This window comes from Anabrus simplex, chromosome 2 (assembly GCF_040414725.1).
Source record: "Anabrus simplex isolate iqAnaSimp1 chromosome 2, ASM4041472v1, whole genome shotgun sequence".
Lineage (NCBI taxonomy): Eukaryota > Metazoa > Arthropoda > Insecta > Orthoptera > Tettigoniidae > Anabrus > Anabrus simplex.
Genome location: NC_090266.1, coordinates 194,920,437 through 194,940,105, shown reverse-complemented (window position 1 = coordinate 194,940,105; position 19,669 = coordinate 194,920,437). Strand labels below are relative to the sequence as shown.

At 44.4% G+C, this 19,669-nt stretch overlaps 1 protein-coding gene across 1 annotated transcript in view; it reads right to left on the bottom strand.

Moving 5' to 3' along the window:
- The window catches only part of LOC136863999 (uncharacterized), a 131,087-nt gene extending 119,157 nt beyond the window's left edge, over positions 1-11,930 (bottom strand). Inside the window, exon 1 of the mRNA XM_067140493.2 lies at positions 11,774-11,930. Within this exon, the coding sequence (XP_066996594.2) occupies positions 11,774-11,852 (79 nt within the window). The 5' untranslated portion in view covers positions 11,853-11,930. The remainder of the gene's footprint in view (positions 1-11,773) is intronic.
- Positions 11,931-19,669: the final 7,739 nt, after the last annotated feature.

Genomic DNA, 19,669 nt, shown 5'->3' with positions numbered 1-19,669 from the left:
GTCACACCCCGAGGCCCGGGTTCGATTCCCGACACTGCCGCGGAATTTGAAAAGTGGTACGACGGCTGGAACGGGGTCCACCCAGCCTCGGAAGGTCAGCTGAGTAGAGGGGGTTCGATTCCCACCTCAGTCATCCTAGAAGTGATTTTACTTGGTTTTCCACCTCCCCTCCAGGCAAATGTCGGGATGGTACCTAACTTAAGGCCACGGCCGCGTTCTTCCCTCTCCTTGTATATCACTTCCAATATTCCCATCCCCCCGCAGATGAGGCCGCGGGGCGCTGCACTGGTCCTCCTGCCCTGTTGTATCCTCCCGATTCAAAGTCTCACGCTCCAGGACATTGCCCTTGAGGTGGTAGAGGCGGGATCCCTCGCTGAGTCCGAAGGGAAAAACAATCCTGGACGGTAAACGGGATAAGAAAGAAAGAAAGAAAGAAGGAAAGAAAGAAAGAAAGAAAGAAAGAAAGAATAAATAAATACTTAAATATACAATGTGGATCCCAAAACACTAGAAAAAAGTCATGAAGATGATGATAATTATGATAATTATTCGTACTAATATTATTATTTTGTATTATTATTATCATCATCATCCATCAACATAAACCGGAGAATGGAATTCGGGCAAAAGCCAGGCGGCCGTGAACAGACGTTATACTGGGATGAGAATGAGGACGGTCTAGGGTAGGAACCGGGAAAAAATAGCTTTGACCTTTCAGAAAAATGCCGTTCTGGCGTGGAGAAACTACAGAAAGTCAATTCAAAGAGAGGCGACGAAAAACGTTCGAATCCACGCAGGGCTCACTCTGTGTCTGAGCTTAACTCTCTGTTCCCGCTCAGCTCAGCTTAAGATTTTTCCCAATTACTTGGGATCGACACTAAATGTGGATTAGGTGCGACCGAATGTCTGTCCTTACGCCAAACCTATTGGAAGGAAAGTATTCACTATAGCATACATCTGTAGTGGTCGGTAGCGTGTTGTATGTAAAGTTCACAATTTGCTTTACGTCCCACTGACACATCTTATGGTAACGATGGGACAGGAAAGGGCTATGAGTGATAAAGAAGTGGCCGTGGCCTTAATTAAGGGACAGCCCCAGCATTTGCCTGGTGTGAAATTGAAAACTACGGAAAACCATCTTCAGGGCTGCCGACAGTGGGATTCAAACCCACTATGTCCCGAAGAAGCTGACAGCTGCGTGGCCCTAACGGCACGGCCAACTCGCTCCATGCCGTGATTGTCAATAAGAAGGTATGTATTAAAACGAAACCGGCGAGTTAGCCGTGCGGTTAGGGACGCGCAGCTGTGAGCTTGCATCCGGGAAATAGAGGGTTCGAGCCCTACTGCCGGCAGCCCTGAAGATGGTTTTGCGTGGTTTTCCATTTTCACACGAGGCAAATGTTGTGGCTGTACCTTAATTAAGACCACGGCCGCTTCCTTCCCATTCCTAGCCTTTTCCAATCGCATCGTCGCCGTAAGACCTATTTGTGTCGGTGCGACGTAAAGCCAATTCTAAAAATAAAAAATACAACATAATTTAAGAAGAACACTACCACTCAGTCTACGATCCTGAAAATAGAAAACAGAAAATAGAACTTAAGGCCCGTTGGCTGGAAGACCACTACACGTTACGGAGCCGGATGATGCCCGCGCACAGCATTTTTTACTCAAATCTTCCTCTGTTCCAGTTTATTATTTGACACTATAAAATCATGCGCGCTGGGAATCTACGGTCGATGCACTATTTCTTCCACTCTGATTACTGTTCAGCGTTTCGTGTATGTAGGGATTGAGATAACGAAAAAGTAAATTGAGACGATAAAGAAACGTGTTCCATGGTTTTGTTAAGGAATATTACAACTTACATCAGACGCTATTCAAGAAATGAAGTATTTGAATTACCGGTAAACGATCCTTGTTCTGCTCATCGCAATCGCCTGCGCAATCGGTACACTACTGCCAACGTTTCGGAAATAACTTACTTTAGTATACTGTATTTTCATCAGCCGGCCCCGTGGTGTAGGGGTAGCGTGCTTGCCTCTTACCCGGAGGCCCCGGGTTCGATCCCCGGCCAGGTCAGGGATTTTTATCTGACCTGAGGGCTGGTTTGAGGTCCACTCAGCCTACGTGATTAGAATTGAGGGGCTATCTGACGGTGAGATGGCGGCCCCGGTCTAGAAAGCCAAGAATAACGGCCGAGAGGATCCGTCGTGCTGACCACACGGCACCTCGTAATCTACAGGTCTTCGGGCTGAGCAGCGGTCGCATGGTAGGCCAAGGCCCTTCAAGGGCTGTAGTGCCATGGGGTTTGGTTTGGCTTGGTTTGGTATTTTCATCACACCTTGCCGGTGTGATAGCGCGCTAAGGCTAGGGAGCAAAGCCCTGCATTCGGGAGACAAGTGGGTGCGAAACCCACAGTTGGTTGTCCTCAGAATGGTTTTCTGGAGTTTCCCAGATAGTTCCTATTCATAGGCCTAAGCCGATTCCTCTCATCTGCTTAACTAATTTCTTTCACCATCGTTCATTTCATCTTCATTAGCTCTTCAAACGTAGTTGGCGCCGGGAAGGACATCCGGTCGTAAAACACGCCAAATTAATTCATCGCACCTCATCCCCGACCCATATCACATCTGTCCATGTCGTTAGACTGCCATCTTTTACTTCAACTGGAGAAGGAGAAGCATATCACACTTACGAACAAAGACTGTATGGAGGCTGTAACGTTGGGTTTAGTAAGAAATTCGTGGACAAACAAAGCAGTGTGAGGTCATACATTGTCATGCAATAGAGATAAGGACGAGTTGCTCACGAACACCTATCAATAGAATGCATAGCACATGACTCAACATATATCACGTTAACAGCTGTGATGTCACTGTTTCTGAAATACTCACTCAGTCTTGGAACTTTTAGATCAAACGTTGTATTCTAACCTGCATCTGCTCACTGTTTCATTTTTGGGACATTAAAATTATCGTCCTTTAATTTCTGATATTTTTACAATTTGCTTACCGAGCTCGATAGCTGCAGTCGCTTAATTGCGGCCAGTATCCAGTATTCGGGAGATCGTGGGTTCGAACCCCACTGTCGGCAGCCCTGAAGATGGTTTTCCGTGGTTTCCCATTTTCACACCAGGCAAATGCTGGGGCTGTACCTTAATTAAGGCCACGGCCGCTTCCTCCCCGCTCCTAGCCCTTCCCTGTCCCATTGTCGCCATCAGACCTATCTGTGTCGGTGCGACGTAAAGCAAATAACAAAAAAACAAAAAAAATACAATTTGCTTTACATCGCACTGACACAGATAGGTCTTTCGATGACGATGGGATAGAAAAAGATCTAGGAGTGAGAAGGTAGCGGCCGTGGTCTTAATTAAGGTACAGTCACAGCATTTTCCTGCTGTGGAGATTGGAAACCACGCAAAACCATCTTCAAGGCTGTAGACAGTGGGGTTCGAATTCACTATTTCCCGAATGCAACCTCACAGCTGCGTGCCCTAACCGCACGGCCAACTCGCCCGGCCCATTTAATTGAATATACCTGTTCATGACGATGGAAATATCATTATTGGATATTGTGTTGTTACAGTAGTTAGAAACGTGCGTCCGCCTCTGTGGTATAGTGGTTAGTGTTATTAGCTGGCACCCCCGGAGGGCCGGGTTCGATTCGCGGCTCTGCCTCAAAATTTGAAAAATGTTACGAGTGCTGGAACGGGGTACACTCAGCCTCGGGAGGTCAACTTAGTAGAGGGAATTCTATTCCCTCCTCAGCCATCCTCGAAGTGGTTTTCCGTGGTTTCCCACTTCTCCAGGCAAATATCGGGATGGTACCTAACTTATGGCCAAGCCCTCGTCCTTCCTTCTTCCTTGTCTATCCCTTCCAATCTTCCCATCCCTCCACAAGGCCCCTGTTCAGCATAGCAAGTGAAGCCGCCTGGGCGAGGTACTGGTCCTAACCCCCAGTTGTAACCCCCGACCCGAAGTCTCACGCTCCAGGACACTGCGTTTGGAGGTGGTAGAGGTGGGAACCCTCGCTGAGTCCGACGGAAAAAAAACCCTGTAGGGTAAGCGGATTAAGAAAGAATTCGAAAGAAGTTAGAAACGCAAATATACTGAAATCAATGTCCTAACTACTTCGATTCTTGTAACATCGGCTTCTCCTGAAATTTTCTCGATAAATCACTCCATTAAAGGCGTGGAAGTACATGTCCCCACGATATATAACTTGTGAATTTCAATTTTCGGCTAAAAAATAATTATGTTCTCCGGTTTAACACCGGTATATTTAACATGGTCCGCCTCTGTGGTGTAGTGGTTAGCGTGATTAGCTGCCACCCCCCGGAGGCCCGGGTTCGATTCCCGGCTCTGCCACGAAATTTGAAAAGTGGTATGAGGGCTGGAACGGGGTCCACTCAGCCTCGGGAGGTCAACTGAGTAGAGGTGGGTTCGATTCCCACCTCAGCCATCCTGGAAGTGGTTTTCCGTGGTTTCCCACTTCTCCTCCAGGCGAATGCCGGGATGGTACCTAACATAAGGCCACGGCCGCTTCCTTCCCTCTTCCTTGCCTACCCCTTCCAATCTTCCCATCGCTCCACAAGGCCCCTGTTCAGCATAGCAGGTGAGGCTGCCTGGGCGAGGTACTGGTCATTCTCCCTAGTTGTATCCCCCGACCAAGAGTCTGAAGCTCCAGGACACTGCCCTTGAGGCGGTAGAGGTGGGATCCCTCGCTGTGTCCGGGGGAAAAGCCGACCCTGGAGGGTAAGCAGATGACGACGACGATATTTAACATGGATAACAACACAATATTGACCAAAAGCCGATGTACTTCTCTGTGAACTAAAATTTAAAAATAATACTCAATTATTAATTTTCACAGGTTTTGTTAAAAGGAAGAGGGGAGGAAGCGTCCGTGGCCTTAGGAAACGTTAAAGCCAAGAGGTACCTAATAATAACTGGAATATCGACATTAATCATGAGCTCTCCCACTCTGTGCCAGTTCTTACGCTCAAACCTACAGCAACAAATTATGAAGTGTTTTTTTTTTTCAGTGGTTTAATGTCACACTAACACACTGAATATTTTCGGCACTCAGAATAACGGCCGAGAGGATGCGTCGTGCTGACCACACGGCTCGTAATCTGCAGGCCTTCGAGCTGAGCAGCGGTCGCTGGGCAGGCCAAAGCCCTGTCAATGGCGTTAAGTGGCGTGGGAGGGGGGTAGTGTGTTTGGGCCCTGCTTCTTATAGTGTCAGTCGGGTTGCAACTGCACTTCTGGCTCAGTGAGAAAGCAACGGTAAACTCACTCACTCCTCATCTTGCACAGTACGTCTCATTATTGCGCTGCTAACGGTTCGGTGGTGCTATTTGGGAACGTGACAAATCTCCTAGATGATGCTTTAATATACACTGTAATTGCAGGACCGATGAACTCGACAGCAGATCCCTTAAATACACAAACATCATCATTGTCGTCATCACTACCACTGCACTTTTAAAAGACACCAAACCAAACCAAACCAAACCAAACCCCATGGCACTACAGCCCTTGAAGGGCCTTGGCCTACCAAGCAACCGCTGCTCAGCCCGAAGGCCTGCAGATTACGAGGTGTCGTGTGGTCAGCATGACGAATCCTCTCGGCCGTTATTCTTGGTTTTCTTGACCGGGGCCGCTATCTCACCGTCAGATAGCTCCTCAATTATAATCACGTAGGCTGAGTGGACCTCGAACCAGCCCTCAGGTCCAGGTAAAAATCCCTGATCTGGCCGGGAATTGAATCCGGGGCCTCCGGGTAAGAGGCAAGCACGCTACCCCTACACCACGGGGCCAGCTTTTAAAGACACCATCGTTACAATCATCACTGGCAGCTGGTGGTATCTGAAGCTGGGTGTTGCACCAAAATCTTCAGTGCACCGAGCTCGATAACTGCAGTCGCTTAAGTGCGGCCAGTATCCAGTATTCGGGAGATAGTAGGTTCGAATCCCACCGTCGGCAGCCCTGAAAATGGTTTTCTGTGGTTTCCCATTTTCACACCAGGCAAATGCTGGGGCTGTACCTTAATTAAGGCCACGGCCGCTTCCTTCCCACTCCTAACCCTTTCCTGTCCCATCGTCGCCATCAAGACCAATCTGTGTCGGTGCGACGTAAAGCAACTAGCACAAAAAAAAAAAAATTCAGTGTCACATTTTTATAACTTACAGAAATAACAAGAAACCCTATTATCGTTAGGTAATGAACTACATTCCTACTAAAATTGATATATATCTGGCAATTACAACCCAGGAAATAAGAGGCTAATTATACACTATAACTACAGTCACTCTTATTAACAATGTTGTCCGACTCGTTGTCTGAATGGTCACTGTACTGGCCTTCGGTTCAGACGGTCCCGAGTTCGATTCCCGGCCGGGTCGGTGATTTTAATAGCTTCTGATCAATTCTTCTGGCTCGGGGACTGGGTGTATGTGTCCGTTCCAACACTCTCCTCATCATATTCAGACAACATACCACACTACCAACCACCACAAAAACACGCAATAGTGCTTACATCCCTCCAGATAGGGTTGGCGTCAGGAAGGGCACCCGGCCGTAAAACAGGGACAAATCCACATGTGCGACGCAGTTCACACCCGCGATCTCACGGGTGTGGGAAAAAGCGGTCGAAAAAGAAGAAAGAAAGAAAGAAAGAAAGAAAGAAAGAAGACTCTTATTAATAATGTTATTGGCTATCCGTCCCACTAATGTATTTTTACGGTTTTCAGAGACGCCGAGGTGCCGGAAATTAGTCCCGCAGGAGTTCTTCTACAAGTCAGTAAATCTACTGACAATAAGCTGACATATTTGAGCACCTTCAAAAACCACTGGAGTAAGCCAGGATCGAGCCTGCCACGTTGCGGTGAGAAGGCCACCGCCTCAAACGTCTGAGCCACTCAGCCTGGCACAGTTAGTGTTTCCTCACGTCAGTCGAAAAGTTGCCCTCCTGCTTTTCATTGAAGCAAGATGTTGGTAATATAGTGGGTGGTCTGGTATGATGTGGAAAAGAAATTACCCAGCAAGTTGGCCACGCGGTTAGGGTCGCGTACTTGTGAGCTTGCATTCGAGGGATAGTGGGTTCGAACCCCACTGTCGGAAGCCCCGAAGATGGTTTTCCATGGTTTCCCATTCTCACACCAGGCAAATATTGGGGCTGTACCTTAATTAAGGCCATGGACGCTTCCTTCCCACTCCTAGCCCTTTGCTGTCCCATCGTCGCCATAAGACCTATATATGTCAGTGCGACGTAAAGCCAATAGCAAAAAAAGACCTATCTGCGTCGGTGCAACGTAAAGCAAAAATTGTAAATTTGAAAAATGGAAATTAAATTACCTTTGCGAGAGGAGAGAAAGTAGGAATGAAGTAATCTCCACAGAGTGGCGCAATCTAACGAGGACATTTTGAACAGTTTCTCGATTGGGGACTTGTTGGTCTAGTGCAACTCCCTGAGACCGATACTGGCGAGCATGCTACCTGATGCTGTACAGGCTTAGGCTCGTCCCTGCTGAGGTAAGTTACATTGCGCCGCGCTGTCCGCTAGGGAGTTGCCGTAGGAAAGCAAACCCCTGAGTTTGATTCGAAGCCAGCAGCGTTACGGAGCTTTAGCACAGTGAACGACCAAAGATGGTTGATTTTAACATGTTTTCGTATATAGTTAGGTTTATTAAACCATCAGGAGAAAAGACAACACATGAAGTGTAAAGTTATTGGGAGTTGTGCAACACTGCAACTATACCACTCGCCGCCTCTGACAATTATTATAGACGCTGAATATGGCAAGAAACTTTAAACCTGAGACATTGTCGCCATTTCTTGACGGATGGAGTACCTTTGCACCTGCCTCTTGGCACAAGTCGAAGCAAAATGTAACTTCCACCAAAGTCTAAGGCTCCCTTTACACACACCGGTTTTGACCGGCTGGTCTGAGTTTCATTTTCACACTTGCCGGTTAAAACCGGATGTTCAGTCAAACGCCAGCTCTTGTACAGTATGGATCATAGTCGCAGTATTGTCATGTGGCTTTTGTATAGATGTTACCGAAAAACAAAAGGAATAGAATTCATTGGGGTCATCAATAAATGAAAACAAGAACGAATCAGTTCTGGTTTAACTATTTTCGTATGTCCATTTCTGATATTGGTGCCGTCAAGTGGCAAACGTGAAAGGTTTAAGACCTATCAACGTATGTGTATGTTTAAAATGTTACATACCAAAAAATGTTTTTCATTATCACTCAATTCTCCAAAAATCTGCTTCAGACTTTAACATACTTCCTTCCACCCCTTCCTTGTACCATCCCGATCTTTATAAATATCACTTGACGTATCCCAGAGTACAGGTCTGGCCTCAACCAACGATATCAATAGTTCTAGGGCCTATATCAATTTTAATTTCGACGTCCTCCATATTTACACTCAACTGTACTTTCTGAGAGCAGACGGACGATTGACGGCCGGTGTGTTTGAAAACACTCATACAATCACGTGCACCACTGTAGGCCTGCTATCGTCCGGCAACCGGATCCTCCAGTGCTACCCTGCGCGTTACCGGGCACCGGCATGTGTGAAAGCTATACGGTAATGCTGAGTGTTACTCATAGAGCCGGTAGTGCTGCAGTGACACTTTCTGGCCCAGTGAGGAAAGCAATGACTAACTACCTCACTCATTCATCTTCCCTAGTACGCCTCATTTTGGCACCGCCATAGGTTTTTGATGTTTCCTTATAATTGCATAACTTCTTGTGATACTATCGGTGGGTCCAAACAGCCTCTGGGCTGATGATCCAACAGACTGCAACATGCAGAGGAAAAAGGAGCTCGAATACAGCAGATCTACACATACACCAGAAGTTTCCTCACTTCAAATTAACTGGCACTGGTAAAGAGATTGGAAACATTCTAATGTTTCCACCCTTGCCTAGTATTTTAGCTTTCAATCTGGCTGGTTCGGGTTCGATTCCCGGCCTTGATAAGGAAAATTCTGCAGTGGAAAGAATCCTAGTACGAGTCTAAGAACGCGATGCGAAAATCCGGATAATCCGGAAAAGTAAAAAGCAAATACAGTGCATGTTATAAAATCTATTAGCATAAGTTGTACAGTAATATCTTTTTTCAATTGTACAAAAAATATAAGAACTCTTTTCTTACGTATACGACTCTGTTTTATGCACTTAAATAATGTATGAGTTTCTCCTGATGTATAGCGTTTGCACGCAGACGATCACGAAAACGTTTTACTAACATCAGTTCTGCCGGTGTGGTTTCAGTCTGGAATTCTAAATAGGCCACCAGTTTGTCCAGCTCCACTGTTACCTCTCCATGAGTCATTGTTTCTTCTGATGGAGCGCCGGTTTCGTTTTCGAACTCACCATCAGTGAATTAGTAGTGCATTGCATTCAGAAGAGCGTGGGTTTGAATCCCACCTCGGCCGTCCTGGGAATGGTTTTCTACGGTTGCCCAGTCTCAATTCCAGGCGAATACCGGGAAGGTACCTTTGATAGACTGTGGCCGAATTACCTCCAAATCCTGTCCTTAAATATCCTTGGCGGAAAAGACAGTCAAGAAGAGTCGACCCCGTAAAAGAGATACTGTACAAATAAAAATAAATGTTTATTATTTTGGATCCGGATAAACCGGAGATTCGGATTAATGAGAGCCGGATAAACGAGGTTCTTGTGTAGCACTAACTCCTATTTTTACCCTTCTCAGAACTGGTAACAGCAAGAATAAGAAGAAGAAGATGAAGAAGAAGAAGAAAAAGACTGGTTTTACGACCCACTGACGCCGAGGTGTCAGAATTTTATCCCTCTGGACTTATTTTATATGCCCGGAAATCTATCGACTCGGGGCTACCGTATTTGAGCACCTTTAAATGCCTTCGGACTAAGCAGGGATCGAACCCAGCAACCTAAGCTCAGAAAGCCAGTGCTCTACCGACTGAACTGCTCAGCCCAGCTCTCAGAAATGGTTCCCTCGCTTTAATGATCCTATTATTTTAGTACAAATAAGACAACACAGCGATGCAACTTATCAGAGAGAGTTCACAAGCACTAAATACACAGGATTGTTAAGCCACGATGTCCCGAGCCGCGTGAAATGAGGCAATATCTACAGAAATAGGCTATCAGTCATATGGGGAACAAGACTCTGGAAAACTCAGTTCGCCCACCAGCTCCACGTGTTAATGTACCGCTGGACAAACTAAGAGTCATTGAGCTGGACTACAAATCTTATCCAGCTCATCTTATTTAAACATACCAAAGTGCATTTGCTGGAGATCCGAGTCAGGGACCTGCTATATGTTAACATATTGTGTAACTTGACACTCAATTAGTAGGTCGTGCGGTACGGGGCGCGCAGCTGTGAGCTTGAATTCGGGAGATAGTGGGTTCGAACCTCACTGCCAGCAGCCCTGAAGATGGTATTCCGTTTTCACACCAAGCAAATGCTGGGCCTGTACCTTAATTAAGGGCACGGCTGCTTCCTTCCCACTTCTTCTTTCTTTTTTGTCACAGATAGGTCTTATGGCGACGATGGGAGTGGAAAGGGCTTGGAGTGGGAAGGAACATGCCGTGGTCTTAATTAATGTACGCCCCAGCATTTGCTTGGTGAGAAAATGGGAAACCACGGAAAATTATCTTCAGGACTGCCGACAGTGGGTTCGAACCCACTATTTCCCGAATGTAAGTTCACAGTTGCGCGCTCTTAAGCACACGGCCAACTCACTCGGTGTTCACACTCCTAGCCCTTTCCTATCCTGTCGTCGCCGTAAGACCTATCTGTGTCGGAGCGACGTAAAGGCAATTGTAAAAAATAAGACAGTTATTTATGAGACCATATCACTCAGCACAATATAAGAAATGAAGATGACATAGTGAATGGATAGTATAATATGGACGAAACGGAACCACCAAGCGATTTGGCTGTGCATTTGGGGAGATAGTGGGTTGGAACCCTAGTGCCGCTTGTCCTGAAGATGGTTTTTCGTATTTTGCCATTTTAACGCCAGGGAAATGCTGAGGGCAGAGTCGCTTCCTACACAGTTCAATCCCTGTCTTATCCCATTGTCGCCTTAATACCTCTCTGTGTCGGTGCGACGTAAAACAAAGAGCAGGAAACAGAACCTCGACTAAGAGAGACGTGCATATCGGGAGACTTTAGTCCTGCTCCTTGGCTGAATGATTAGTGTAGCGACCTTTGGTTCAGAGAACCCTAGGTTCGATTTCCAGCTGGGCCGGAGATTATATTTCTGGTTAAATCCTGTAGCTCGGGGACGACGTATTTGTGTTCATCTCTATACACAGCTTCTAATTCACACACAGCACATCGCACTGTCAACAGAAACGCGGGCTTAGAGTAAATGGGAAAAGACTTGGCGCGAAGAAGATACCTGAGAAACAGCTCCAATAATAATATACGTGATCGAAAACAAGTGGCATTGTCTGTTAGTGGGGAACAACCCAGCGTCGTATTCATCTTCACTACTTTGAACGGAAGGGAGCAGGTGTCTCAGATTGACGAGCAAAATCATTCAATCATTCAAAATCATTCAAGCTAAATTTTACCTGATCTAGTCCCTGATCATTTTCAGCTACTATTCATATTTCTTCGCATGCATTTCAACAACATGTGTACTTCACGACACATACCTTTGGCAATGAAATGTAGGAAATTTGAAATGTCCTAAAGGTACTTAGCCAGAAGAGTTAAACAAAAATAGAAGGTCGCACATGTTCACGAGGAACTTACCTGCTATGGGTGTAGCAGCGACGTTGCAGAAGCCCACTAGAAGGCACAGCGCCGAGCAGATGCTGACAGTTCTTTCCATGGTGTATGACTAAACGATTTGCTCCAACTTCCCTCTTAAGACTCTTAAGAAGTCCGCCCCTCTACTCACTAACTCAACTGGTCCAAGGTCACGCTGGAGCTATCAGCGGAACGACCACTGATACGCATTATGTTTACTACTACACATGTTTTGATGAATACCGCGTCATCCTCTGAATTTGTAACTTCGGCCACGTTGAGAGTACCGATTGTTCTCGTAAAATCCAGTTTGCGGTTGCAAAATGTTTTGGCAGGCACGTTGAAATGTGCCATAACCTACTGGTGATGGTATTTGACGGTGCTAGAATATGCAAGTCTCGTGTCAGAAGATTTATCGGCACCTAAAAGAACTCCTGCGGGACAGAATTTCCTACACCTTACCATCTCCAAAAACCGTAAGGTATTTATAATAATAATAATAATAATAATAATAATAATAATAATAATAATAATAATTGATTATTATTAATTATTTGTAATTATAATGTTTATTATTATTATTATTATTATTATTATTATTATTATTATTATTATTATTATTATTATTATTATTATTATTATTATTATTATTATTATTATTATTATTGCTTGCAGCAAATTACACACGCTGGGCAGCACAGATGGTTAGACGCAGGACAACTCCAGATCGAGGATTTGAATCTATCGCAACCCTCTTCTACCTACCTTCCTGGCTTTATCGTTCTTTCAGTTACTTGAGGCCAGTACTAAATGTGGATGAAGCCTGGTTTTACGGTCGGATGCTCTTCTTGACGCCAACCCTGGGATGTATTCACTAACGCGTTTTTCTGTGGTGGTTGGCAGCGTAGTGCGGACGTAAGCCATTATTATTATTATTATTATTATTATTATTATTATTATTATTATTATTATTATTATTATTATTATTATTATTATTATTATTTATTAACACCCAGACCGAGCGGGTTGTTTGCGCGGTTCGGGTCAAACAGTTGTTAGCTTGCATTCGGAAGAGTCCAGGTTCGAAATCCCCTCCCCTTCCTGTCGGCAATCTTGAATAGGGTTATCCGTAGTTACTCATTTTCACACCAGGCAAATTCTGAGTCTGTACCTCTAACTAATACTACGCTCGCTTCCTTCCCAGTCCTCGTCTTCTTCTATACCATTCTCGCATAAAGACTTGTCTGAGTCGCTGCGACGTAATAACAATAGCAAAAAATCTCCGGGAATCGAAGCTGGACCCTCTGAACCGAAGGCCACCTATGCTGATCATTCAATCACACAGCCGGACTAATCCTTCCACAATTGTTAGCCATCTAAACAAACAAAGTAAACAAATACGTAGCACATACAACTCCTTAGAGGTTTGCAGACAAGTGATATGGAGCTTCCGAGTGGTCAGCGTGACGAAATCCCCACCCATACTGACCAGCTTAGCTGCCTCTCATATGAGAAAGCTCCTAGATGGTCCAACGAAGCAGAGTGAACTCTGTTCCAGGTCTCAGTCTCGGACTGAAATCCTTGAACGAGCTGACATAGGAAATCAAGAGTTACTCGTTTCGAGGAACAATGTCAGTAGAGTTACACGCTAGTTAGCTCCCTCAGAGCCAGTTGTAGTTGAAGTGATGTTAAGAAAATTCTGTTAGCATCACTATTTATCACATTATTGCCAGCCTCAGAGGCCCAGGCGGTAGAGTCTTGGTTTTCTGAACCCAAGTTGTCGGGTTCGGTCCAGGCTCAATCGATGGTATTTGACGGTGCTAGAATATGCAAATCTCGTGTCAGAAGATTTATCGACACCTTAAAAGAACTCCTGCGGGAAAAACTTTCCTACACCTTAGCATCTCCAAAAACCGTAAGGTATTTATTATTATTATTATTATTATTATTATTATTATTATTATTATTATTATTATTATTATTATTATTATTATTATTATTTTTATTATTATTAAAGAAAGTAGATGAATTATGTTACATGGGCAGAAAAATAACTAATGGTGGCAGAGGCTGGTGTAGTGGTTAGCGTGATTAGCTGCCACCCTCGGAGGCCCGGGTTTGATTCTCGGCAAGGCAACGAAATTTGAAAAGTGGCACGAGGGCTGGAACGGGGGTTCACTCAGCCTCGGGAGGTCAACTGAATAGAGGGGGTTCAAATCCCATCTCAGCCATCCTCTAAGTGGTTTTCCATGGTTCCCCACTTCTCCTCCTGGCAAATGCCGGGATGGTACCTAAATTAAGGCCACGGCCGCTTCCTTCCCTCTTCCTTGTCTATCCCTTCCGATCTTCCCATTCCTCCACAAGGCCCTTCTTTAGCATAGGTGAGGCCACCTGTGCGAGGTACTCGTCTTCCTCTCCAGTTGTATACCCCTCCCCAAAGTCTCGCGCTCCAGGACACTGCCCTTGAGGTAGCAGATGTGGGATCGCTCACAGAGTCCTAGTGAAGAACCAACCCTGGATGGTAAACGGATTAAGAAAGGAAAAAGAAAGAAAGGAAGAAAGAAAGATAGAAAGAAAGGTGGCAGAGGTAGGAGGACCTAAAATGCAGGTTAGCAGAAGTAAAGAAGGCCCCTCTTAATAAAAGGAATTTGCTCACTTCAAAACTTGATAGGGCATGTATATTAGAAAGATGTTTCTGAACACTTGTGTATCCAATGCGGCATCGTAACTAACGCAGAAAGAAAGAGAATAAAAACTTTTGAAATACGGTGTTATGTATTCTGTGGTGTAGTGGTTAGTGTGATTAGCTGCCACCTCCGGAAGCCCGGGTTCGATTTCCGGCCCTGCCACGAAATTTGAAAAGTGGTACGAGGGCTGGAACGGGGTCACTTAGCCTTGGGAGGTCAACTGAGTAGAGGGGCGTTCGATTCCCACCCCAGCCATACTCGAAGTGGTTTTCTGTGGTTTCTCATTTCTCCTCCAGGCAAATACTGAGGTGATACCTAACTTAAGGCATGTGCCGCTTCCTTCCCTCTTCCTTGTCTATCCCTTCCCACCACAAGGTCCTTGTGCAACGTAGCAGGTAAGGCCACCAGGGCCCTGTTTCATAAAACTAACTAATAATATTAGCTAATAATATTAGAACTCATAAAAATAATTATTAGTTAAACAAATTCTGTTTCACAAAGGTTTACACATGACTAATAAAATATCTTCACTAATAGTATTAGTTCATTAGTCAGCTGATACAAATGGAGGTTAGAATCGGTCTGTTGCATAATTATGTTGTTGGTTTAGGTTTGTTCCTAGCAGTAGGCTAATGCTCGACTACAACCGACTATTAATCCACATGTTCAAAAGACTCACTTGATATGTTCATTGTTGTGACTTTGATACACATGAAAATGGATAAAAGAAGTGAAAATATTGTGAGAGAAGAAACTGTCTTTGCGGAAAGTGATTGAGTTAAAGCGTCAACTATTCACAGCCTTTTGCACAATAGAATTCTCCTTGTTCCTTGTACTTTTTTATTTCATGTGCTCTTAAAAATCTCTGTTGAGATGGACTGGCAACTTTGTTTACTACCCCCTGTTGGTGGAGGCGGTAGAATAACAGCCACGGTATCCCCTGCCTGTCGTAAGAGGCGACTAAAAGGGGTCCCAGGGCTCTCAACTTGGGAGCGAGTGTTGGCGAACATGGGGCACTGAGATGAGTCCTGCCATTGCTTCAACTTACTTGTGCCAGGCTCATTTTCATCTACCCTTCCAACCTCCCTTGTTCTTTTCCGACCCTGACAGTATTAGGTTGCGAGGCGGAGAGAGTCTTTCATTTTCACGCCCTTCGTGGCCCTTCTCTATCTTTGGCCAATACCTTCATTTTTCAAAATGTCGGATCCTTTCTATTTTTCTATCTGATTAGTGTTATTATAGATGATGATTGCCTAGTTGTAGCCTACTTCCTCTTAAAACAATAATCATCACCAGCATCGTCTTGGTTTACTGGTGATATAAGCCAAGATTTTAAAAGATACTTGGAGTGTCCAAGCAGAACTGCACTAGAGAAACACAATGATACTGTATATCACTACCAAACGGCGGAGTGCAATGCGAAGCTGCTATTTTAAGGTTATGCTTCATTCCTTGCAGTGGAACATTCTGTTACCTACCAATCCTATCAAGCAAATACTCAAAATAATTTAATCTAACCCAAATCTCCCATTGTACCGGTATTCAAATGTTTGTTACACGTCAGTACAGGCGGTTTTTGACGTAACATTTATTGAATGGTGAATACCTACACTCGTTCCTTATCACTATTTGAATCAGAGTCGACCATTTCAGTGATTTTCATGATTTTATACCAAAATATTAAAATATTGCTGACTTTGGTTTCACTAATAATATGAATTATGAGTCAAAATACACTCATGGAAATAATCCTAATAATATGAGTAACTTTTATTAGTCATGTTGTCTATGAAACAATTTACTAATATTATTAGGAACATCTACTAATAATTTTGACTCATAAACTAATAACTAATATTATTAGCTAATAATGTTATGAAACATAGTACTAATATTATTAGTTAATATTATTGGTTTCTTACTAATAATATTAGTGAAAGATGTTTTATGAAACAGGGTCCTGGGTGAGGTACGGATCCTTCGAACCGGCTAAGCACGGTGTCCGATCATACAAACATGACACCTTAACAGTCATGATCTCCAAGTAGGCTACCATCACGAAAACTCGCAATAATGAATACATCCCTCCGTATAAGGTTGCCGCTTAAATGGTAGGTTTTCTGCCGCAAAACTGGGCTAAATACATATCACGTACCGACCCCAACAAAATTGGCAAAAGGGCCATGAAGAAGTATCTTCTTCTAATACTGCTACTTATTATTATTATTATTATTATTATTATTATTATTATTATTATTATTATTATTATTATTATTATTATGCTATTTGCTTTACGTCGCACCGACACAGATAGATCATATGGCGACGATGGGGCAGGAAAGGCCTAGGAAGGGAAGGAAGAGTCCGTGGCCTTAACTAAGGTACAGCCTGGTGTGAAAATGGGAAACCACGGAAAACCATCTTCAGGGCTGCCGACAGTGGGGTTCGAACCCACTATCTCCCGAATACTGGATACTAGCCGTACTTAAGCGACTGCAGCTATCGAGCTCGGTAGTTTCAAGAAGATATTGTGTTCAATATGCTCCTTCTGTATTGCACGTATGTCTAGATCACGGGTATTATTATTATTATTATTATTGTTATTATTATTATTATTATTATTATTATTATTATTATTATTAATCCATGGCTAAATGGTTAGCATGCTGGCCATTGGTCACAGGGGTCGCGGGTTCCATTCCCGACAGGGTCGGGAATTTTAACCATAAATGGTTAATTCCCCTGGCACGGGGACTGAGTGTATGTGTCGTCTTCATCATCATTTCATCCTCACTACGGCGCGCAAGTCGCCTACAGGTGTCAAATCAAAAACCTGCACCTGGCGAGCCGAAGTCCTCGGACACGTCCCAGCATTAAAAGCCATACGCCGTTTCATTTCATTACCATTATTATTATTATTATTATTATTATTATTATTATTATTATTATTATTATTATTATTATTATTATTATTATTATTATTATTATTATTATCTTGGTTGAACTTTGGTTATACGTTGGGGTGTTATGCCTTACGTCCCACCGACACATATAAGTCTTACGGTGACGATGGGATAGAAAAGGGCTAGTAGTGGGAAGGAAGCGGTCGTGGCCTGACTTAAAGTGCAGCCCAAGTGTTTGCCTGGTATAAAAATCGAGAACCACGGAAAAGCATCTTGAGGGCTGCCGACAGTGCAGTTTGAACCCACTATCTCCTGAACGCAAGCTCACAGCTGCACGTCCCTAACCGCACGGCCAGCTCGCTCGGTGGTAAAGCAGATTTCCCTAATGCTATTGGTCACTCTAATGTTATTTACAAATGGGCGTCTCCTACTCTTCCCTCCCAGGCAGTAGAAATTCTACGAGGAGGCGGAACGTGTTGTCTAATCTTGGCCAGAATGTTAGGATATCAACGTGTATTGCACGAAGGATTAGCTAAAAACACAACGGAAATTTTGACGCTATGAATGGAAACAACTGCACATGAACAGTGTGATTCACTTACATCTTATCTGGATTCATTTGCAATAAGGAAAATGATCCAAAAAAACCAAACCCCACGGCACTTAACGCCCTTGAAAGGGCCTTGGCCTGCCCAGCGACCGCTGCTCAGCCCGAAGGCCTGCAGATTACGAGGGGTCATGTGGTCAGCACGACGCATCCTCTCGGCCATTATTCTGGGCTTTCGAGACCGGAGCCGCCATCTCACCGTCAGACAGCTCCTCAATTCTAATCACGTAGGCTGAGTGGACCTCGAACCAGCCCTCAGGTCGAGAGAAAAGTCCCTGACCTGGCCGGTAATCGAATCCGGGGCCTCCAGGCGAGAGGCAGGCACGCTACCCCTACACCACGGGGCCGGCAAGGAAAATGCAACATGGATATAAACATATATTTTCTGAGATTTTTCACTTTCTCCGTGGAACTGTATGATTGGCCTATGGTTCTTGAATGATAACAGTAGCCTTCCTCTAACATTAGCACTTTGCAACTTGTTAAGAAATTCACCCGCTCTTCGTCACTGACATCTGATCTCCTCTAATGGGTCATATGATAATCAGTATTGCGTAAGGCGTGACCTTAGGAATGGTCACCTTGGTTGCTCTAATTCTGGAATCAAGGAACGATCTCGGCACTAGTAACCCACAAAATATTTCGTTGAATTAAGAAAAGTAGGCCAGGCACCAGTTTTCTGATACACTTATCAGACCTTCATAGTTCTCTGATTGGAACTCATGCGAGATACGATGGTATGTGTTTTATGAGCCGCTGTCAGTCACATCAGACTATTAATAAAACGTAATAGGTTTTACAATGGCAAAACATGTAATAAACAAATAATCACATTGATACCATATGGGCTGGGCTGAGTGGCTCAGACGTTCGATCCTGGCTCAGTCCGGTGGTATTTGAATGTGCTCAAATACGGCAGCCTCGTGTCGGTATATTCACTGGCACGTAAAAGAACTCCTGCGGGACTAAATTCCAGCACCTCGGCGTCTCCGAAAACCGTAAAATTAGTTAGTGGGACGTGAATCAAATTACATTAATTAATTGATACCATAGAGCCATGAACACGGTTTGAGATGGACACTTCCCTGACTTAAACTGAAGTGTACCGTGGGGCTAGACCAATGAAGTTTCTCGAAAACATTGCATTAAGTTATTGCATACGGTATCGTCTGGTGTTATATGTGTTATAGTTAGTGTTTTCGAGAGACTGACCAGTTTTATAGTAAAAAAAATTCCAACTCGTGTCCTCGTTCCGAGGTGGTGCAGCTCTTTTCATGCACACCCCAAATGGAAGTGAGCTGCATGTACCATTTCAACCACAAACCACATCTTCTGTCATTCCTAAATTACCGGCAGTACCGGAAATCGAACACGGACCCCGGAGAACGGCAGCTAATAACACTAACCGTTACGCTACGGAGGCGGATAAGTTTTTTAGTTACAAGAAGTTAACAGTTGCTTTACGTCGCACCGACACAGATAGGTCTTATGGCGACGATGCGACAGGAAAGGCTAGAAGTGAGAAGGAAGCTGCCGTGACCTTAATGGAGGTACAGCCCCAGCATTTTCCTGGTGTGGAAATGGGAAACCATGGAAATCCATATTCAGGGCTGTCGATAGTGGCGTTCGAACCCACTATCTCCTGAATGCTGGATACTGGCCGCACTTAAGCGACTGCAGCTATCGAGCTCGGTAGTTTCAA